The sequence below is a fragment of the Pteronotus mesoamericanus genome, unplaced genomic scaffold (assembly GCF_021234165.1).
Source record: "Pteronotus mesoamericanus isolate MK-2021 breed Mesoamerican mustached bat unplaced genomic scaffold, CSHL_Meso_final contig_40, whole genome shotgun sequence".
NCBI classification, from domain to species: Eukaryota; Metazoa; Chordata; class Mammalia; order Chiroptera; family Mormoopidae; genus Pteronotus; species Pteronotus mesoamericanus.
In genome coordinates this window covers 9,357,037-9,381,023 of record NW_026555150.1, presented here as the reverse complement: position 1 = coordinate 9,381,023, position 23,987 = coordinate 9,357,037, and the positions used below count along the sequence as shown (strand labels likewise).

The following is a 23,987-nucleotide window of genomic DNA, read 5'->3' as shown; positions in this document are numbered from 1 at the left end:
GGAACCCATGACTATGAACTCATTAGTCCTGTGCTCAAAGCAAAAGACATGAATTGATTAAATGTGAAGGTCTGAGATAGAGCTCCCTTTGTGATGCACAAATGCATGCACATGTGCGCACACACACAGCCAGGGCTTTGGAAATATCTCTTTAGTGTAAATGTTGAAACCCTCATCAGGAAGGTGACTCTGCAGAGCACAGGCTGCTAGGGGTTGGAGGAGGAGAGAGGGTATATGTCAGGGCTGCCTTCACACTAAAAATACAAAGCCAGGACAGACATCAGCTGAGATTCTCAGCAGGGAACCGATAATGTTCTGGGGAGGAGGGTTGCCTCTTTGAGACTCTGAGGAGATTCTTGCAGTTGTCCACTGCCCCTTCAGTTGCAGGAGGGGCACTAGGGGGACACCATTTCCGCAAGCCCTGGCAGAGTGAATGGGTGTTCCTGGAGAGTGCGTGTCCTTTGTCTGAACTGCTTATGCTGAGTCCCAGTCAACAACTGCAGAACGCACAAAGTCTACAAAAGGAGATCCATTTCCTAGGCAGTGGCGAGTGAGGCCAAGGCCCAAGGACTTGTGTATACAAGGGCCTCCAGCTAGGCTATAGGAACACCCTCACCTCCTTCAGGTCATTGCTCATGGGTCACTTTCTCGGTGAGGCCTGCCCTGTCCACCCTACTTACATTTGCACCGATGCCCAGCTCTCCCTATTCTCCTATGCTTTCTTTTTCTCTAGTAGCATTTGTCACCAAATGGCATTTTTTACTTATTAATTTTCTTTATTGTCTGTTCCTGTCTATCACATTGTATGGACCATGAAAGTAGGGGTTAAGCTGTTTTGCTCACTGCAGTAGCCCCAATACCAAAAATAGTACCTCAAACATAGTTGGCATCCAAGAAGAATTTGTTGATTTTAATTATTTTGAGCATTTAGATAAAACACGATGATATTTACATTGTCATGCACTCAGCTGTTCCTGAGGGAGAAGCATGGCATTTGGGAACGTAGCCATTAGACTGGTCAGTGTGAGAACCTAATTTAGAACAAAGAAAAATTCTTATAGCTATGACTTCCCTGCCAAGATCAGTTACCGCAACCACCACTCTTGAGGAAGGACCTTACTGACTCAGGTTCAAAGCTATTCAATCACATTCAAAATGAATAAGAAAGTTCAGTAGTGTTCTGGGCACATACAGGTCTCCTACAGCATTGTTTATCACCACTATCAGCAGACAGGATCTAAACAGCAGTAGGAGTTGATGTAGCACTTCCTAAGCAACCTAGGTCAACAACAACAAAGGCAACAGAAACAGGGGAATTCCCTGGTTAGTGACTAACAATAGCTCATTTCACAGTCACTGGCTGTGTGACCTAGAGCAACTTACTTGGCCCTTCTGAGCTTCAGCATCCTTGTTTGTAAAAATGGGAATGGTAATGTTGCCTACCTCACGGGGCTGCTATGAGGCTTAAACAAGTTAACAGATGTAAAGTGCTTGGAACAACTCATGGTACATAATGAGCACTGTATAAGTTTCACTTATTATTTGTATTGTTATTTCTAGATGGTGATTGTCTCTACTGGAGATAATCTATATTCCCTTACCCCATGCCCAGAACAAAATATGTAAGCACAATATAAGAGTTAACTATTACTGCTATGAATATAATGATGATGACGATGGTGATGAGTGGGAATAAGTAGTGCAATTACTTGATTTCTGTGTCTTCCACAGGGACTACAAGCTCCACGAAGGCAGGCAGGGCACAAGGCTGCCTGTTACTGCTGATATTCAGCTGGAAAAGGAGAACAAAGGGGACTATACATTGAGCTTAATAAACTGGGAAACATAAACCTGCTTGCTCAGCCCGGAAGCTACAGCTTCACACCCAAGGAGATTACAGTATTGGTCTGCCAAGGGGATTAACACTTCGCCTTTCCCCACTCTGGTACTGGATTGTTGGGGGGGTACAGGGGGAGGTGCTGAACCATAAAGCCTGTCAGCCTAACTAGGGGGTGGCTATCAAAAGCCTGCAAAAGCTTGGGAAATTGATTGGTCATTTTGAAAAATCACCTGGTCCATCTCACATCCAAGCTAATGCGATCCCAGGGTAGCAAAGAATCAGTCTCACTGTCTCTGCTCCCCCCCACCCAGTAACGTGCTCGCCCTGTGTGCTCATGTACTGTGTCTCCATAGTCATGTGGTCTTAGCATCCACATGGCCAGCAGTCACATGTATTCCGCCGGGAACAAGCTAAACTACCTGGATGGGGATTGAGACCACTTAGCAGCCATCTGCAGGCTCCAAAGGACTAAGATTTAATATGAAGCAAAAATTTGGGACACAGGCTTTTGTCTTGGCCTTGCTAATTTTTCTCATGGTGGGTCAGAGGGAGATGGGACATTGGAAACCCAGGGCACAGCTTCTATTTCCATAGCCATGGTGGCTTAAACAACAGAAATTATAAATCACAACACACCAACAATCTCCTGTGCGTGGATACTTGGAATGCTTTGTGGGGAAGAGTTTAATTCCTACCTACAACACCTAGACACCTACAACATAGTGAGTGGTAAACTCATACACAGTAGGTACTCAATTGAATCTCATGTCTGACTTCCACCCAGGGCTTTGGTAACTCTCCCGTTTCTTTAGGACTCAAATATTCTTAAAAATAAAGCTGGCAATGTCTTTATCTGCTTCCTGTAGGGCAGATAAAGGATATAGATACCTCAGTCCTTTTTTTCCCTGGGGAAAATCATGGTCCAGTTGTTCCAGCCTTGAGAAATTACTTCCAAGCCATTCATAAGTAAGTCATTGAAACAAGTAGGTTAAGTCTGTGATCATTGTTACCAGAGAAATAAATTGGGTGATGATAGTGAGTATATGTATAGGTTGGTGGCTGGGAGACTATGAGTTTGAATGGGTAGTCGGACTTCTATGAGATGGTGGCGTTTGAACTGAGACCTGAAAGATAAAAAGGAAGCAGGCTGCAGACGTTTTGGAGAACAACATTCTAGGCAGAGGAATAGCAAGTGCAGGGCAGCAAAGGACTTGGGATCTCTTTGACAGAACTGAGTCCAGTGTGTCTCGGTTTTTACGGAGATGGGTGAGGTTGGAGGGGCAGGCAGGCCCTGTAAGCCACAGGAAGGCCGTTAAATGGCATCTCAAATCGCTGAGATCTTTGCCTAAAACATTCTGTCAAAAATGTATTGCCCAATTACCTACATGCTATCAGAATGAAGGAAAGATGTGGCATCCAGTCATATATGTTCCCATCATGGTTATGGACAGTTCAGAACAGCAAAGCCTATCTATTTTGGACCTCACCAATTCAAACTTTGAATTGATCCACATGGAGGCTGGGCTGACATGGTGGTTTTGCTCTACTGCTTCCCAAATGCTACCAAATGAACCAGAATACATCTGTTTAAAACTACAGACTCTCCAGCAACTTAGGAATCAACCATGGCTGTGCAGCCCACAGGGCAGACCTATCTAGCCATTAAAGCAGGTTCCTGAACACTCCAACTTGACAGCACCTTGTTAGCCTTGTTCCTATTGATATGTAGGGGGAAAACATTTTTTTAAAAAAAGAAACAGAGCTCTTGCAGGGAGGAGAATGCTCAACATGTCAATTTTTAAAAATTGAATCAAAAGCCTGGTCTCTGCCCAATTCATTTAAATTTCCTGAGCATCTATTGATATATCTGTGATGAAATATTTATGTTCACATTGAGACAAGTTTCCTACCCTCCCTCTCACACTCCCACCACCAAGAATCCTATTCAGAATAAGGTTCCAGGTCTCAGCTCCTTGAATCTGCCTGACAGGCAGTCCCAGGTGTGTATGATTTCTACTTATATCTCAGAGCTGTTCTTCTGACCTTGGAGACTTTCCTTCTTCAGCAAGACTCAGCCCAGAAGAGAGTGTGTGGCAAAGATTGTGCTCAACAGATACCCATTTGCTCCTCTACAATTGCCACCCTCTGCTGCAGTTAAATTTGGGCCATGTGAGTAATCCTGACCATGTTCTGGGTTCTGTGTTATTGCAGCATAACCTAGCCGATCCTGACCAATGCACAGTGGCAGAGAAACGACATGTATACCACGTCTGTCCAAACAAGAGCAAAAGCAGATGGGCACTACCAGCTGTTCTCCCTCTGGCCCTGCTTGTCCCCAAGATTGCATATAGACCCAGTGAGCTCTGGGTATTCAGACAGAAGGAAAGTGTGCTTCCTGGGTCCTGGGATTCAACCAACAATGAAGATGTAAACTGCCCAAGGAATCCATTCAGTTTTCAAGAATACAAGAGCTCCTGCTGCTCAAAAGTTTGGAAGCCTTGGGAGGTAAGGCATTGTCTCTGGAAAGCTCCCATTGAAATGCATAACAATTTCCTGGAAGGGGTAGCATTTATCTACTGACAACCAGGAAGCACATTCTCAAGGACCAATTCTCAGGGTAGGGGGTAAAGAGACCGGCTCAGGGCCTCTGAGGGCCACCCTGGGTCACAAATTGGTGGCAGGCCACACAGCTTGGTCCAAGATTAGCCCTTCCCTGCCTTGAGGAAGTTTGAATTTCATCTCAGACAGGAGGGCCATCTGATCACTTCATTTTCCCATGTGACTTCTCACAGGTATGCTCTTCTTGGGCCAGACAACACTCATGACCATCTCTGTAGACCACCCATGAGGGGGAATGGAAGTGAAATTTAGGGCTTTCCTTAAAAAAAAATGCTTGGCAAGACGTACCTGCAAATATCTTCTTCCACGTGACCATCAAAATTCTTCTCCTCTTTTAAAGTCAAGATCAAGCCGATCAGTCTCCCCCGAGAAACCTGCCTCAATTCCCCCTTCCCTTTGTAATGTCTGCTGATCTTCTAATATCAGTAGCCATAACCAACATTAATTGTATACCTCTACCTAGGGAGCACTCTGCTAGCTCATATTTCTTACATGCTATCTTATCTGATCCACTCCGATCCCAAGGGAGGTGTTATCATCCCTACTTAATATCTGAAGAAAGGGGTTCAGAGAAGGGAAGTACCTTATCCAAAGTTGCACAGCTAGTAGCAGAGCCTCCTGTATAATTCAGTCACTGTGTCACATGGAGCAAGTTTCCTCACTTCTCTGTGATTGATTTGTAACAAACTGAAGAATATTTTTAACTACCTGAAAGGAGGTATTAAATGGAAATAGACTTTTTTAACTACGTGAAAGCACAGGGCTGGTTCGTATGGTCTTTTAAGATCCCTTCCTGTTTTATGTTTCCATGATTTAAAAACAAAGAAAACAACAAAATCTCTCCTTGGAACCGGAGAGAGGAAACCAGTGCCAGGAAGGCAGCTTTCCACAGCACTCCCCCAACAAGCTAAACAAAACTAAGGTTATTCTGCCCCCTGGTGTCCTCTTCTGTCACTGCAGTCGCTGTTAGTGGTCCACTTAGGATTTAGGAAATTTAGAATTACTTACGTTCATTCATTCATGCCTCACGCATTCATTGAGGGCCCCGCTCTGGGCCAGGCACTGTGTCATACATTGTGGGTACAAAGATGTATAACACTAGGGCCCATCCCTGAAGGGGCTGTAATTTAGTGGGGCAGACAAACACACAAAGGGATCATTTTGATACAGTTAAATAAGTACTCTGTTAAAGATCATTATGTGGCACAAGGAGGGTGAGCCTGGCTTGGGGGAAATGGAGACCTGTTGGGAAGGACTTGGAAAGAAGAGGTGGTGGTTAAGTTTGATGACTGACTTTGAGTTCTTTGTGTGGCTGGGGGAAAAGCCTTCAAGACAGAGGTGGGTATGTGTGAAGGCATGGGGGCACATGTAAGAAATTGCAGGATGTTTTGTATACTGGGGCCATCGTATGGGTTTGGCAGGGTAGTGGGAGATGAAGCTGAGAGCTGGCTGGTGGTCAGGGCACGGAGGCAATTGTGTGCCACACAGAGGCTCGGAGCTGATCCCGGTGGGGCGGGGGTAGACAATCCCTGACGGGCTTTGTGTAGGGTAGTGATGTGATTCGATGTGAATTTCTGTGAGTTCATTGTGGCTGCTTTGCAGAGAATGGGTTATAGAAGTGTAAGACTGGGGAGGCTCTTGGGAATGTTGCCAGATTTAGAAACAAAACAAGAGAAAAAAACTCAGGATGCCAGTGAAACTGGCATTTCAGAGAGAACAATTTTTAGTGTAAGTGTATCCCAAATATTGTATGTGATGTACTAAAAATAATTTTCGCGTTTCTGAAATTGAAATTTAATTAGGCATATAGTATCTGGCAACTTTATCTTAAATTCATCAAGAAGAAATGATAGAGGCTTAGACTAGGGTGGAGTTAGAAGTAGATTGGACAGAAGTGGGAAAATTTGAAAGGGAATGATATGGATGAGGGAAGGTGAGAGAGAAGTGTCAAATATAATTCCCAATCTCCACGTTGGGCTGCTTGCTCTGTGTTCGGTCCTCTAACTGCACCCTAGCCTAATCACCACACACACTGAGGTCATGGATCCTTCCTAAAACATCCTAGAAAACTCCTGAACCTGGGAACCAAAACATCATCCAGATTTCCATCTACCTCCTGCCTGGTTCATCTCCTTTTCTCACCTACTTTGTTTTGCATTTTGGTCTCACCCCTTGTTTGGTCCAGCTAATCAGCCAAGGCCTGGTGCCTGGAATCAAGCTAGGGCTCCTTCAGACCCCTGTTTCTTTGCCTCTACACTGCTCTTTGCAACAGCTAGCATGAGGCATCCAGTCCATGCCTCCAGGACTGACCAGGCCATTTCCTTTGTACCATGGAGGAAAATCCCAAACATCCCAGAAAGCCACAGGTTTCCCTGGCAGCATTTTCACCCCGAGAAAGCTGGGACTGGAATGGTGGCCTGACTTGTTAGAGCTTGTTGTGACCCAACAGTGCCTCCCAGTGGTCACACAGTATACTGCAGACTGAAGTGAGATGGGAGACTAGTTTGTAGACCACTGGGAAAGCTTTCCTTTCCTGATCTCTGCCCTGGCAGGGCACAGGGATCCTCCCCCTGCCCAAGACCACACCTCAGGAGTGGTAATGGCACTTTTCAGCTCCTAGGGATCTAAACAACACACCTGTTCAGTGGACCTGCTGGTAGAGAGGTAGCCCAAGATGGCATAGGAAGAATCAAACAACTAGGCCCTGAGGTGTCTGTTCTTGCTAGGACTCGGGAAGAAGCTCCAGGTGGAACAGGTTAGAGTCTCCGAAATCCCCAGCCTTCCGTATTTGATAGAGACCACCCTTCAAATAAAGGTAGTTGTGTCTGAGTCACTTCCCCCCACTGACCTCCCCACCCAGAAAATTGGAGGGGTGGGGTGGGTTTCACAATTGGGCCCCCCACAGTGGGCCTGTTGCCAGCCAGTGGGCCTGGCCACCCTGAGAAATGGCTGCCCATCTCTCCAGCATGTCACCACTTCCTCTGGGGTCACGGCCCGTCAGAAAGAAGCTTATCTAATGTCCCGACTCTCTCTCCCCTCAACACCAGAGCTTGTGAGTGTGTGGCCAGAGCTGAGGTTCTATGTCCCAAGTAGGGGAGCTGAGAGACATCAGAGTCTCCAGTGACCTTGTGGGCTGGAGTGCAAGGCTGGTTTGCAGTAATTTAAAAAGTTTTCTAAGGAGCCCAGCTCAGGACACGCAGCCCTCAGATCACAGGCACTTGCTGTGGTGGCCTTGGGACACCCTAGGCTGTGATGGGAAGGCTGAAGCGATCAATGACCCACTGCTGGTGTCTCCAGCACCATCTGGCTGGAGATGACGAGCCATCCCCTGGATATGGCATGTGCTATGCCTTCTAGCAGGCTTTTTTTGGCCATCAGCCTTTGCCATGGCCCCTGGGCCCAGGCCTTTGGAGAAATATACAACTTATCATGTGCCTCATCTATACAATGGGAATAATAATAATACTTACCTCACAGGCTGGTCACACAGGCTACATGAATTAATAATGCATGCAAAGTGCTTTATTGTTGTTATAATTAATACTTCTCAGAATCTGAGGTTGAGCCTCTATAAAGATCTAGATGCCAGCTTGAGACTGAAGTCCCTCAAGCCCTCTCCCTTTTCCTTCCCCTCAGGGTCCCCAATTGTCTACTTGTCATACAGTCCTGTGGGTGAGTCAAGGAACTCTGTCCATTTTCTTCCATCTTCTCATTTGCCCCTGAAAGCCTTATGCTAAAGAGCTTAGTCAGTTCTGGCTGTTGCAACAAAGTACTACAGACTGAATGGCCTGAACAACAGAAATTGATTCTCTCTCAGTTCTGAAGGTTAGAACTGCAAGATCCAGGTGTTTGTAGGGTTGGTTCTTTCTGAGGGCCGTGAGGGAGACTCTGTTCTAGGCCTCTCCCTTAGCTTCTGGTGGTTGGCTGGCCAGCTTCAGTGTTTGTTCCTTGCTTATCAATGCATCACCCCAATCTCTACCTTCATCTTCACATGGCCTTCTTGTTGTGTGTGTGTCTCTGTGTCCAAACATTCCCTTTTTATCAGGACACCAGTCATATGGACTTAGGTCCCATCCTGCTCCAGTATGACCTCATCTTACTTAACTAATTACATGTGCAATGACCCTATTTCCAAATGATGTCACACTCATAGGTGTTGGAGTTTAGGACTTTAACATAAGAAATTTGTTGGGGGTGGGGGGCACAATTCAACCTATTACAAGCCTTTCGGTCTGCTTTCTTTCTGGTTCCTCTCCGGTCACCCAGCCAGGGGTCACTCTCTCCCCTCCCATTCATATCTGCACCTTCCCCTCCTTCAGTTCTTCCATCGCCTCCGTCCTTCCTTTCAGCTTACCTCTCTCCAGAGAAGATCTACCTCATCAGCTTTCAGCAGCAAAATTACCTCTCTACCCTTGCTGAAAGTTTCTAAATAACTCGAAACACTGAGGGACAGTAAAAGAACCAAGAGAGGAAAATGTTATTTAATTCCTCCCAGTTTTCGGTGGAAGATAGGGCTGAAACCTCCATGGCCTTTAGACGATCTCAGTCTAGCCCTGAAAAAATGTTTTGTGGTGGCTGTTGACTTTCTAGGCCACACATAGTTTTTAAGGAGAACAGACAACTTCCTCAAAATAGAAAGAAATGATTGCAAAACCAGAAAAGTAAGTGCAGGTTTAAATACCAGTTTTACAGCTGGGAATGTCATTCTCCTCTGCCATCTGCTGGCCACAGCTACAAACTGTAAATGATCCTTGCTTTTCAGAGCCAGGGCCACGGTATGTTGTCTTGTGAGTGGACATGGCTTAGAAAGGCAGGCCCTACAGAGCTCCGAGGCTGCCTGGTGGCCTTCTGGTCTGACGTGCCAGAAACTAGAGAAGAGAAGCCTACAGATGCCAGAACAGAGCAGGACTGGGATGCGAGGGAGTAGGGCAGAGTGGGTCCGGCTCTGTGCCCGCGAGGCCTTCTCCAGCCGCCCACATGCCTGAGCAAGACACTGTGTCTGTTCATTCCAACACACAGACGTTTCTTTCTTTTATGGAATAATGTTTTCTTTAATCTTTTTTCTGATATAAAAAGTAATGCATGGTCACTGTGAAGCATTTAGAAAACCAGATAAATATAAAAGTAAAAATAAAAATCATTTAGGTTGGCACCAGACGGTGGCTTGGGGGCTTTACCATAATCTCCTTCAGCATGCCCAGTCACTCCAACTACAAACGAAATTTAAGGAAAAACCTAAACTCTGCTTGCCGTGTGAGGGCAACTGCAGTTTCAAAACAAAGTCCCTAGCCTCCCTTTGAATAATATTCTGGAGCCACTGCAATACCACCAGCTGGGGAGGACTGTTCTTTACAGAACGGAGCATCAACTTCCACCATTTTTGTGCCTATGTATTATAATATTTAAGTTTATTTTTATTGAGATAAAACTGGCATATAATTCATTTATAATTGACATAATTAATTTCAGGTGTACAACATACCTATATTTGTATATAGTCTGACATGATCACCACAATAAATGTAGTTAACATGCATTACCACACAGTTACATGTTATCCATAAAAATCTACAATGTTTTCCCACCTTCCCGTTCTGAAGGCTATGTGAGTTGTTTCTAGTTTTTTTGCTGTAATGAATAATGCTTGGATTAACCTTAATGGACTTAGGCGAAGCAGAATTACTACTGTGAATGTTTCCAGGCTCTTGATATATACTGCCGTATTGCTTCAAGAAAGGTGACAGTCATTTACCCTTTGGCAAGCAGCAGGCAGGCATGTTTTTGTTTGCCTTTGCCAACACTAGAGTTGTAGATGACACAGAGTTTTGAGTCCTAGGCATTAGGCTAGGTGCTGGGGATGCCGTAGAAAGGAAATGGAAAAAGAAAAGAAAGTGGCCTGTTGGTCTATCCCTCCACTGAATTCCTGACCTGGTGGGAGAGGGTGACTTTGATCAAATAAATAATTAATGTATAATTACAGACTGTGATGCATGCCCTGGAGGAGGTGCGAGAACGTAGCACAAGAGGAGGAGTTGGTTCTGGAGTGAGAGGGAGCGGGGGACAGAGAGCAGTCCCGGACAGACAGACAGATGCCCTTGGTGGCTGACTCAAAGAGAATGGGGGTGACAGGATGTGGGAGAAGGATGTGGGAGGAGACCTGCTGGGCCCTGTGGGTCCTATAAGAATTCTGGGAAGCCAATGAGTGGTTTTAAACAGGGGGTAATGTGATCAAATTTGCCTTTTGAAAATCACTTTTTAAAAATTAACCTTTTAAAATTGTGATAAAAATTTAATTGTGGTAAACAATAAAGTAATAAAATTTACCACTGTAACCATTTTAAAGTGTATGGTTCAGTAGTGAGACGTATATGCATTGTTGTGCAACAGATCCCCAAAACGTTTCCATCTTGCAAAACTGAAACTCTACCCCCATTAAACAACTTCCCATTTCCCGCTCCTCCCAGCCTGTGAAAGCCACCGTTTTATTTTGTGTCTATGAATCTGACTACTCTAGATATTTCATTTAAGTGGAATCATAGTATTTGTCTTTTTGTGACTGCCTGGCTTATTTCACTTAGCATAATGTCCTCAAGGTTCATTCATATCGCAGCATGTATCAGAATTTCCTTCTTTTATAAAGCTGAAAAATATACCATGGTATTCATATGCCACCTTTTGTTTCTCCATTCACCCACTGATGGACAAGCGGGTTGCTTCTACGGTTTGGCTATTGTGAGTAATGCTGCTATGAAATTTGCTATGGGTGTGCAATATCTGTTCAAGTCCCTGTTTTCAATTCTTTTGGATATATACCCAGAAGTGGGATTGCTGATCATATGGTAGTTCTATTTTTAATTTTTTGAGGAACTTTGAGAACTACTTTTAAAAAGCAAATTCAGCAAGTCTGATATTGTTCCCTACAATAGAAAAGTGTTGGATGGCTGCTAAAAGCTATTCTTTTCTTGGAGTATGTTAATATAACTTACTAAGTACACACACGAGTTCCTCTAAAATGATCAGAGGGTCAGTATGAATAATTAAATGTATATACATTTCAGGAACACCTAAAGTATACAGACTTGTGTCTTTGCCTTGAGCAACAATCCTTATTTATTAACCAAGGATTGTTGAGCATTTATTTTCTGCAAAACATCATGGGGAAACCCAAAGTATGCCCAGCTTGGTTTCCACTTTCACGAAGTTTCTAGTCCCAGACAGGGTAGCAACATCTTTGGGTATGTGGGCTATTAAAATAGTGGTACAAAGGGAAAGTTCTAAGGGTTCACGGGACACAGGGGTCATGGGGAAAGGCTTCCTGGGAGAAGTGGCATTTGGGTGTGATAGGGTATGGAAAGGTGGAGTGGCTATGGGGCTAGAGGGTTCCAGGTGGCTGGCACACACTGAACAAAATGGAAAGCATTTGTGAGTGTAGGGAAGGAGAGGGCATGAGAAGGTCAAGTAGGAGATTCGGAGAGCCAAGTGGAAGAGGCTAAGGAGAGCTTGACTGTTGGGGTGAAGAACAAGAACTTCTGTGGTAAGTGGGGGTAAGAGACCTGGAGGGGATTTGACTGGGGGAGTGACATGAAAGTAGTGTGTGGGGAAAATTAGCCTGGCAGTGATGTACGTAGGACAGACGAAAAGGGAGACGTACTGGCAGCTGAGAAATCAGTTAGAACGGGATTAAAAAGGATACCTCAGAATGCTAATTGAATTAAATTAGACAAAGAAAGACAAATACCATGTGATTTCACTTGCATGTGAAATCCGAAGAACACAATCAACAAACAAAATAGAAACAGACTCATAGATACAGAGAACAGGCTGATGATTGCCAGAGGGGAGGGACTCAGCGAAAAAGGCGAAGGGATTAAGAAGTACAAATTGATAGTTACAGAATAGTCACAGGGATGTAAGTTACAGCACAGGGAATAAAGTCAATAATATTGTGATAACTATATGTGGGACCAGGTGGGTACCGGAAATATCAGGGGAAACACTCTGAAATTATATGATTGTCTAACCACTATGCTGTACACCTGAGAAAAATACAGAATAATATTGAATGTAAACTGTAGTTGAAAAAAAAGATTTAATGGCAGTGGGAGGGATACACCAGGCCTAAGGTAATGAGGGTTTGAATTTGGTGGTGGGCCGTGGGAAGTGAGCAGTGAAAAGGAAGGGACACTGTGATGGGGGACACTGTGAATGACTTGACCTTGGCCCCTTTTCTGTGGATGTCCCATGATATTGACACTTTTTCTGTCTTCCCTTCCCACTTCCTTCCTTCCTTCCCTCCTCCCTCTGTTCCTCCCTTCCTTCCTCCTTCTTTTAAACAATTTACACTGTATATGTCTTATTTTATGACAACCAGTCTTACTGACTTTGGTTTTCTTCAGAACCTTGCATAGTGGTGTACACTCAGCAGGTGGTTGGTAAACATTTATGAATTGAAATTGGTGACTGATTAGAAGTCAGGCAGAGGCGAAAAATAACCAGGGATTCAAGCCTGGGTGATGGGAGAGAAGAGGGTGCCAGGAGAAGCTGATCGGGTTCAAAGTCAGGTTGAATTTGGGCCCCTGGCAGGTTATCCAGCTGGCTGAAAATCTTGGGATGTAGCTACAAGAGAGGGCTTGTAAGGAGCACTGCCACCTTCACCTCTACTCCAGCTGGGGAGACAGTTGCTGCGTTGAAGGGTCAAATTTTGGTCTGGGGACATATTCTGCTCTGCCACTAGTCGAGTACCAGGTTAGGTAGTCTCTGTGAGCCTCACCTATGAAAGTGGGATAAAGTAGTACTTTATAAGGTGGTTATCAGGGGGAAAGGTGAGGTGAAATGTGTTAGTATACCACCTGGGATAAATGATAGCTATAGTTGTTAGTTGTTATTACTATGATTAAGGTTGGGGGAAGGAGAATAAGTCGCATCACTCCTGAGTGAGGCCATCCATGGCTTCCTACTGCACATTGAATAAAAGGCAGCCTCCTGCTCCAGGTGCCAAAGGCCTGAGTGATCAGGCCCCTGTCCACCTCTTACCCAGCATGCCCCTCACCCACACCCTGTGTTCTGTCTGACTATCCCCTGAACATAGCAAGATGCTTTGCTGCCTTAGGATTTTTGCATTTGCTCTTTCCTTTGCTTGGAAAGTTCTTTGCAACATCTTGCAAGGCTGGCTTTTTCTTGGGGGGAAGGGGCGGGTTGCATATACTTGTATACTGTGTAATCACTCAAATGAAACCTAAATGATCTTCAGTCCCCCACTGTGCCCTCTGAGCCCCGCTGTGCCCATCAGAACAATGAGATTGGATTAGGTCATCACTAAGGTTTTCTCCCTAACACTCCAAGAGCCTATGGTGGAAGAGCGTGGCCTTAGATTATTAGGCTACACCAAGAACCACGTCTTTAATTGCCCTGCAGTCAGGCCCTCAGGGTTCTCCTGAAACAGCAGCCAGGGATGCAGTTTAGAAACTCTGGAAAGGTGGTCACTGAGGCTGCTCTGCCACATTGCTTGCTGCCATGTAAAAAAACTACCGGGTGTCAGTCTGCATCCACTGGGGGAAAATCACTCTCAGAAAAAAACACATCTTCTTCTGCCAAGTCTTTGGGTGAGGCTAGAAACACTGTTCATGACAACACTGAATCAGCACATTCATTAGGGTCGAGCTCACAGTTGAACTGGGAGAGGGCCCTCGTTGAAAAGAAACCTCCAGCTGAGGCCTCTTCAGTCTCAAAGGGAATGGAATCAGAATGTGCAAATTCCTAACAGAAATGGCGGGGGAGTAACTGTATCATGCTCAAGTTGGGGGTTTCCTCCTGTAGTGCTAGAGTTCATATTAGAGTCCCCACAAGTACTGAACTTATGGACTTTGTCACCCCAAGAAGGTAATAAAAGTTCAAAACTGGTTTTCAAAAGTTTCAAAATAAATTAGGTGACAACAGGCTCTTTAGGGGGCATGTTGCAACTACTCAGGCTACACTGGCAAGGACAACTGGGTTCTCCCAAAACGTGTATGTTAGACTTTGTCCGATTTATGGGCATGAAGTGCTCATGGATTTGATCCAGAGAGACAGTTACATGTATTAAGAATCAACATTCGCCCTGGCTGATATGGCTGAGTGGATTGAGCGCCAGCCTACGAACCAAAGGGTCGCTAGTTCACTTCCCAGTCAGGGCACATGCCTGGGCTGTGGGCCAGGTCTCCTGTAGGGGGCGCGTGAGAGGCAACCACACATTGATGTTTCTCTCCCTCTTTCTCCTTCCCTTCCCCTCTCTAAAACTAAATAAATAAAATCTTTTTTTAAAAAGAATCAACATTCTTTTCCTAACAATGTTATTTTGTTTTCTGAATCCCTAGGGTTACAATAAGGATCCTTGGCTGGCCTCTGAAAGCACTGTGACTTCTTTATTGGCCTCTGAAAATATGTGGCTGCTTCCCCTGTCCAAGGGAAAATATAGTGAGAATTCTTGATATTTCTCTGTAAGACAGGAAACGGCAGTACAGGTATAGCTGGGGGACTGCAGCAGTCAACTGGGACCCAGGGACATAAGCCTCCCTCCTCCCGTCTTCTTCAGCAAGATCACACTTTGACTTCTCACACAACATACATTTATTCAGAAAAAATTGCAATAAATTATAATAAAAAAAGATAACACAAAATACAGAATCCAACTAGCAGCTTTGCTTAGTGACCAAGACATTTTTGGGAAATATAACAAACAATTACAGAGTAAGAACCAGAAAACAGTGAACGGGAGACTAATGTAACATTACCACATGAGTCTGAACTACTTTTCCCCCCTAAAACCATAGATGCAGAGTCCTTCCCTACCAGTTGGATCTGAATTCCTTACTTCAGAGCTGCTGTGGAGTAGCACATTAGAGGTACTTAGGAATTAGAGGTCGTGGTGCCGGAGGCACAGTAGGGAGGCAGGTCTCTTATGTCTGCTCTACATCTTGTCTCCCCTGCCTAGAGATTGTCTCAAGTCCTCAACCCCACGTACATCCCAGGACCAGAGCTGGAAAAAAGGTTGAGGCAATGAACTAACTTAGTGCATTTACCTTATCAGGAAAGAGCCAGAATGCTGCACACAGTCCCCGCTGACCACATCTTTGACCACCCAAAGGTCCCGGTTGGCAAGATACTAGAAAATGTGCCCAGCACAGTGCCCTATCTTTGTGTTATGACCTTGCCTGGCTTCTATAATCTGCCTTACATATGATCACTTTCTGGCCTAATGGAGATGACAAAAGTGTTGTTCTGTCTTTCATGGACTAAGTCAACACCCGGCCCCTAACCTATCAGATCTGTAGCAGTTTGGCACCAATAACTTGACTCCTAGCTCCGTAACTCCCACTTAGGAAGGGTTTATAACCAATCTATCGCAGGATGTATGCGTTTTCTTCCCCCCAAAACTCAACTTGTAAGAGATGGTGGAACCAGAGAACCATTCAGCTGTAGTGTTTCTCCTGGCTCTCTGCTTTGATGCACCAGAAGAGTCAGGAGTCAATGCCCAAGACCTGACACAGTGCCTGCCTGTTCGGCAACTTGGATTGAATGGTAACAGGCAAGGATAAGTGGAGATTTTAACGAAAGAAAACCAAGAGGAAGCCAATTGCATCAGGCAGTTCTGCAGTTAGTGGCTGGTTTGCCAACCAAGAGAGATTAATTTTTTTTTAGAGGTTGCCCCACAAACCTTGAGCAAATGAAGAGCTCAGGGGTTTGTCTCAGGTGCGCGAGAAAGGTGCTTGGCTGGTCCCACTGCACAATCTCTTACACAGCACTGGACAGAGTGGCTGGGAGCCAAAGGGAGCTGGCTGTACAGCCCAGTTAATGTTGATGAGGAAGGGGGTGACATCTGACCCCTTGTATGTCAGTAGACCAGAGAAGGGAGTTCAGTACTGTTGCTGGGGCAAGGAGCAGTATCTCTAGAAAGACCTGCTTGAGGTGCAGACTTGCTTTTTGACTGTGGTGCAAGTACTGCCCCAGAGATGGCTTTCTAGGTGGCGGATGGGTCCTCTAGACACCCAGGATTAGTTCTAATGCAAAATTTGAAAAAGAGAAAGGGGCAGTAGGAAGCAGGAGCTGCCAAACATGAACGTTTTCACTCCTGAACACTCAAAGTGCTTCCATTCTGATTATGATTCTCTCCCATCAGTGGGATGTCATCTGAAATAGTTTGTTAATAAATGTGGTCTGAGACAAGAGAACACAGTTCCACCCAGTGCAGATCCATGAGAAGATCAATGTTACAGAGATATACAGGTACCACTGTAGTAGAAATATGCAAATGCATGTAACAATCACATGTAGACAGTCAACTCACTGTTGGGGATGTCTAAGGAGTCATTAGCCTCACTCAGACTTCCTTCAATGTGACAGTACTAGTGAGGTGGAGTGCAAAGTGGTGATACGGGGATGGCAGGGCAAAAGTGCTTCAGAGGAAGGACTACACTCGAGTGTGAGCTACATCAAGTAGTGCTTGTAGGCCTAGAACAGGAACATCTCAGGATCTAGACCTAGGGTGCTAAGGACAATCATGACAGTTGGGCAGAGGGCAACAAACACATCCTCATGTAGAGGAGTGTAAATACAGATCTCTTTGCCTTATAAAGAGAGAACACGAAAACACCAAAACATGGTAACTTTGGCTTGGCAATATAAGTCTAAAAGTATTTTGCTGTGTAGCATATATGGTAAGGGAGGGATTAGGAAACTCTTCCTTTTCTATGCCAACAGCCTCAAAATTCTGCAACAGACCCTTCCTGTGGCATAACTTGGCAAATCGTTCTAAAATACTTGGTGCCCAAGACCTTCCACCTCTAGAAGCTTGGGGCGGGGGTAGTTAAGAGAAACGGGCTTATTAGTCTTCATCACTCCCAAGCAGGAAACCCAGAAGGAACTGGATAGCACGCTGGCGGTCATTTGGAGTCTGTCTTGCCAACAGGTTAGGTGGAGGCCTTAGGAGAAGACTTGTGAAGAGAGTAGCTGGAGGGTAAGAGAAAAAAAAAGGGAAAAACCGCTTGTCAGACACAACGTAAGGAAAGCCTCAGGGATGGGGGTGGGGGGCCTGTAGACGAGGGCAGTGGGAAGGAAGTGACTGTTCTTGGACATGCGCACACCATACACAGATTGTGCTGACCAACACCCGCTGTGGCCATTCTTAGTAAGTAGTCTTACCAATCATGTTGGCACTGACATTGTTGTATTCGGAGAATTTTAAGAGTTCTCGAAGGAATGCCATCAAGTAACGGAAAACATTTCTATGGCATCTTGGAAGCTGGGAAATCACCTGCCATTTAAAAAGAGGGGTAGGCAGTGAGAATAGGTGGAAGGAGTAAGAAGAGCTTAGAGCTGCCATAAAATTAGTTTATAATCCAACCTTTATAGGACCCATTCATCTGCCACACCTCTCGATTTACTTATGACCAACGCAGTACCTGCCAGATGATAATTTCCAAGTCAGAAATTATCAGGGTCGTACTATTTGGCCTTCCTCCACTCAATGACCAGGCCATGTCATGATCACACATTCACATGTACACCTCACGTCATAAGCAGGTTGGTATTAATCTGGCTTTTTCTCATTTCCCACAATGGGAAAGTAGCAGGTACCCACGGCATATGCCTAGCTGAATAGTTTTCTCTGCAATGTCATTAGGCACGGGTAGGAGCTCCTCCCAATACTCACTAGTCTAATTCAGAGGTATTCTCAGCTATTGTAACACCAAGCAGACAAAAAGAACAACGGCTCACATGTAGTGTTAGCCAGAATCCCATGTGTGATCAGCTTCAGCCATCTTACACCAGAGAAGAGGTATCCACCTTACTCAACTGGCCAATTGAAAGGGTTCAAAATATAATAGGAAATAACGCAACCTAAAACTTAAGGGTTCTATCTCTCAATGCTGGTGTCAAGCCATGAAAAACAGATCCAGACCCATCCTAACACATAGCTGGCTCCCCATCTGGCTTTGTAAATTGATGATTGCTCTGTGGGGGAACCTGCCCCAAACACATCTTCAGAGCAATAAAACTCACCTGTCTGCAGACCCGGGGATCCTGAGCAGAGTCGAGGCATCGCTGATACAGCTCATAACAGATGATGGGCTCTGGCAGAGCTTCCAGGAAAATGAGCAGTGCTTCAGCCACAGAGTGATTACTGCCAGCTGGAGAGACTTCAGTCAAGGGAAAGGAGCTCCGGGAAAAAAGGGCACACAGATACCTGATATGCTCCCCTCCACAGGCTCCCACACTGATCCTAATCGGGGTTTGATTATTTTATTGGTCCATGTTTGTTGCAGCTGAATTGTTATGAAATTGATCAGACTCTTAGGAGGTTAGGCCCAACTTGTGTCTCAGGGGACTACAGGCTGCAGAATGACAGTCCACACTGGATCAGTCCTGGAAACTAGTCCCGTCCTCCTCCTTCTCACAGTGACAGCACATGGGGTGGCAGGAGTGATCAACTGCCCAAAGCAGAACAGTGCCCGTGCTGTGGGACCTATTTTCCATAGTTATTAAAAGTCATTGTTACGTATCCCGTCTTTTCAGTAAGAGTCTGATACAAAGAAAGGTCAAAATTTCCTAAAAGAAACTGAGAAACAATTGTATAGTAAATGACTACCTTATAATAAAAGACAGTAATGAAGAAAAGATGGAAGCACAAAAAGTCAAATGTAAGTAGGAAGAAGAGCTTGGCTAAGTACTCATCCAGCTTCATAAATCTTTGTCGAAAAGGATACGGATTGTCTCAGGAATGCTGGTATCCAGACACTCTATGATCTGCTGTAACTCCTCCTGCATTCCAGGGGTTTGAAACAGATCCTCCTACCAAAGAGGTCACAAGGAATGGAACAAGGCAAGATAAAAGGTCCTAAGGTTCTGAAGACCTCCCAGGGATCAGGAGAACAACAGGAAGTAAAGGGAAGGATGGTGTGCACATTCATGATTAGGAATGGAGGTGTGACAACGATGCCTGTATTCTTATCTCTGTAATTTGTGTAAAACTTTATTTCAAACCAGAAAATTATCTTCAAAGGTTTTAGCCTGTACTTGATATGGCAGGGGACTGCATGGTTAGATCGGGAAACCGGGTGTTCCCACTTTTAGCCTGTTGACAAGGTAGAAGGCAGAATCCAAACAGTGGAACCACATTCAAACACTGATACAGGTATCCCCCACTTTTTGAAAGCTCATGTTATGCCACTTTGCTTTCACAAAAGACCTACCGTAAGTACCCGTTTTTGCTAAGCCAAAGCAATCCAAAGAGAATTTTTGTTTTTATGAAAAAAGGCAAAAACAGCATTCAGGGATTGTTTTGCAGCCAGACATTATACAGGCAGGGCACACCCCAAGCAGCGAAGAGCGGCCTCGCCAAGCTCCTTCCCCAGACACCGCACTCGGCATCTAAGCATTAAAGCCACCATAGTTTTGAACTGTGTCTGCGAGCATCTGCTTTATCTCTTTATTTTATGCATTCCTGATTTTACTATATATTAGTGCTATTTTAGGTTTTACATGATATTTCTCAGGATTTGGTATCAGGGGTGTCCAACATGCAGCCCACATGCAGCCCAGGATGGCTATGAATGCGGTCCAACACAAAATAGTAAATTTACTTAAAACATTATGAGATTTTTTGTGTGTGTGATTTCATGTCACCATGTATTTAGTGTGTGGCCCAAGATAACTCTTTTTCTTGCAGTGTGGCCCAGAGATGCCAAAAGGCTGGACACCCCTGTGTCATTTTGGGGGTCTAGCAACAAAAATATTTTTATATATATTAATGCTTCTTCACTTTACACCATTTTGGCTTAAGAAAGGTTTCCTAGGAATGCTCTACTTCCGGAGAACGGGGAGACCTGTATTACAGAATGCTGGGGCAGGAGTAAATGGCATGTCCACAGCAAACCTTGCTCTCAGGTTCTATTATCTTCAGTAAGACAGACAACATTGCCCCTCTCCTTGGTCCCAAGAAATTTTTCTTTTGCGGGGAACGGGTTGGGGGTGATTAGTATATTACATAGAATGTAAAAGAAAAATGAGGAGCAAATTTAGAAAATGGGCTTGAAGTTTGCTTTGAACTTTAAAACTTGCACTGCCTGTGCAAGTGGGCATAACTAAAGTGGGCATAGCTGACTCAGGGACGCAGTGGTCCAGGGGAAGCATCTGTAGCCAGGATGCAGGTGTACTAGGTTAGGACCCAGCTCTGCCACTACGCTTATGCCCTGATCCTAGGTAAATCAGTTGGCCTGCGGGCTTTAGCTCTCACATTTAACAGGGATTCTTTTATCTTCCCAGGCAATCTGACAGTGCTGCTGTGTGGAGGCAGCTCGGGAAAGCTGGAAGCTCTATACAGATGTGAGGTATTATCATTTCCCACTGCACTCACACACCTTCCGAAGATGCAGGGCAAGCCCACTCTCACTTACCTGGTGACAGGCGTTTCTGGATAAGTGATCTACAAGAAGCCAGATCTCCTTGGGGACCTGAAGGGGTTTCTCACTGGTGCCTTCATCCAAGGGAACCATCTGCAGAAGGGATTTCTCCTAAGAGATGAAATTCTGTTTGTAACTTACTCTCCTTCAAATTCTGCTTATATGCGTACAACTTGATCTATATCTCTTAAGATTTTGGATTGTTTTTTTCTTTTCCTTCTCACCGGGAACACCCCTGGTCGGAAGGTACTTGATACTAATTCCCACAGTTAAAGGATCTCCTTTTCTAGACGCTTCACCTCACCATTAAGCATCCCACTTGGGTTTATTAGGTTTATCACTTGGCTGCATTGTGTGTTATAAATCCTTTCAAGGATGACACTGAGAGCCAGCGCTCCAGCAATTCAGTCACCATAGAGTCCACACACCACCAGAGACTTGTGGACCATTAAATGACAATTGGCAACACAGTACTCTGAGAGAGCAGAATCTGCTTAGGTTTCTGTTGACTTTTTAACTTATTCTTGTTTTAGGTTTTACCACAAATATTACAATTTTCACTGTTGATTTAAATGAGGTTCACTGGTCCTCAGCAATTAAAGACAATTCTCCACATTAGACCTACATGTATGAATTATTTCAGGCTTGACAGAAAGTCTAATCTTAAGGCACATAATCTTAAGGCACTTAAGGCATATAAGCCTTAAGATCCAAAAATAGTAAACTGCATACAGCATACCAAGAGCCAGAAACACTATGAAAAGTGTTAGATTCTCCTAAGAGAATTAAGAGGAAAACCCTAAAGTGACATAATTTGGCTCAATAACTAAATCTGACCTTGAAGATAGTGGAGGAATAAATTCAATTATCTTATGTTTATACTGTCAAATATAAATTATATGAAAAAGATGTGTGAAATGAGTTAAAAGGCATCTGAAGGCAGCCTTCAGAAAAATCCTAGTGGAGTAAACAGTGACCAATTTTATTGCGTCTTTCCCCCCCATCCTCCACCTCCAGCTGAAGGTCCTATATTATATGTTTAACTTTAGGAAATTCTGCAAATTCCATGCACAACCCCCAGCTGTGTAGCTTTAAGGGAAAGAAAAGAAGCATTTTACTACTTCCAGAGACTGTGTACACTACAGCAGGGCTAAGGGCTCTTCTTAACATTACGTTCTTCAGTAAGCACTGGTGACCTTTTAAAGCCACTCTGTCTTTCTAAGGGAATGAGAAAGAGAAAGGAGTATGACAGCTGGTTACCATTTAAAAATCTATTTTTTCACACTTATTTTGCTTCTTTTCTTTCTTTCCCCAGGCTTCTACTACTTGATATTCATGTTTCCTAGAGCTACCAGAACTTCTACCAGTGGCTCATCCTCTAACTTCTTTCTGGTTGCGAGTATTAAATCCAGGCATCCACATGATAGCTGAACCAAAACACTGTCCATAATGTGCTCTGCTCATTTTCTAGACCAAATTCAACACATGTACAAATTCTTTAGCAGATGCCACCAAACTTGCCATATATAAATTATTCAGCATTTATTCAAGTACTTATAAAAAAATCTGACATCCAATTGGCACTTTTCCTGTACAAAGGCCTTCAGGCCACACAAAGTACTGGCCAAGATGAAAAGACAGAACATGACCTGCTATTAACAGGAAGTGGGCTGGGAAGCTGAACCTTCACAATCCTTAGTGGTTTAAAAAGGTTAATAAAATGTCAGTAGCTTATATACACCATCCACTATGCATTTTCAAATTCATGTATGATAATACGAAATGTCACACTGGTGTCTCTGAAGTCTGGAGAGAGATCATGCACAAGAAACAGTACTTTTTAAAAAGTCCACAAATTATTCCAAACTCTAATTTTCAAAAGGAAACCAGGCACACGTGGTCTTCCTTTAACAAGACTCATCTGCTGCCTGATAAGCCCACACACTGCAACCTTAGTGCTAATAACCAAAGCACAAAAACCAGCATACCCTCCCCACCATGAAAACACCTTAATTGCACCAAATGGGGAGGTCACATTAGCTACTGTATGCATGTGCTTTAGCAATGTTTTGCAAGCCCGTGTTTCTCTGCTGATAGCCCCGTGTGGAGCCAGGCACTCTCCAGCTAGAAGAGGCGGAGGGAGCATTTCACTAGGTTCCTTTACTAGGCTTTCAGCAGACCTGGGTTCCAGTGCCCTGTGCCCCACACTCCTCACACGCCTGATGTTAGGAGCATTAGGACTCTAGTGAGTTTTTCCATTGTGCTGGGCCTTAGCTGCCTAATCAATAGAATGCAGAAAACACCTGACCCTGTCTGAGGGACGAGAGGTGGAGCAGATGATCCCTTATGAGCTCATTCAGCTCTATGATTCTTTTATTATGCTCTATTTTTTGACCATATTAGGGCATTCTTTTGGGAATTAATCACTATTATCACTAACCCCAAATCACTCTTAATGCACGAGTAATCCACTTCTGGTTTTACCATCATTGGAAATGGAGGACAGCTAAATGGTATCTTTCCTCCATCTCATGAGCTTTCAGATACATCAGATGACTCTAGTTTTTTTCTCATTTCAAACCTACAAGTCTGGACCCTGAGTCCTACTGCTTTTATGTCGTGGGTCTTAATGACTTGACCAGTACACTAATTATCTTTCCTGTACTTTAGACAAACTAAATTTGGGGGATTTTCACAGAGTCAGAGGTCTCTGATATGGGAAAGCCTAGGGACAAATTCCAAGGACCACAGTTAAATGTTAATCAAGCGCAGAGAAATGCATAACCACCAACAGATTGCATTACCTTTTCTAGGAAGCTGTCTTCTTCCTGAGAGCAGAGCAAGAAAAGAAAGTAATTGACAGATAGAAAATGATTAGAATTAATTTACAGAATTAGAAACAGATCAGTATTATTAGCACTCAACTAGCTTACTAGATACATACGCTTTAAACAGTTTTAAATTCTTCAAATAAATCATGATTGTCGAGATGGAACACATTCTCCTATGCCATGTTCTGTTACGTACACATTAAATTTTTGTGCAGTTTGCTGAGAGTATCAGTCAAGAAACATCCATGTGCAGTCCTAGAC

General features: G+C 44.3%; 1 protein-coding gene across 1 annotated transcript in view; it reads right to left on the bottom strand.

Annotated features, from left to right (window-relative positions):
• Positions 1–15,139: 15,139 nt before the first annotated feature.
• The window catches only part of OCRL (OCRL inositol polyphosphate-5-phosphatase), a 46,009-nt gene continuing 37,161 nt past the window's right edge, over positions 15,140–23,987 (bottom strand). Inside the window, exons 19-24 of the mRNA XM_054577004.1 lie at positions 23,700–23,723; positions 20,890–21,006; positions 19,201–19,285; positions 18,497–18,624; positions 17,636–17,747; positions 15,140–17,443 (exon numbers count right to left, since the gene is read on the bottom strand). Of these exons, the coding sequence (XP_054432979.1) occupies positions 17,319–17,443; positions 17,636–17,747; positions 18,497–18,624; positions 19,201–19,285; positions 20,890–21,006; positions 23,700–23,723 (591 nt within the window). The 3' untranslated portion in view covers positions 15,140–17,318. The remainder of the gene's footprint in view (positions 17,444–17,635; positions 17,748–18,496; positions 18,625–19,200; positions 19,286–20,889; positions 21,007–23,699; positions 23,724–23,987) is intronic.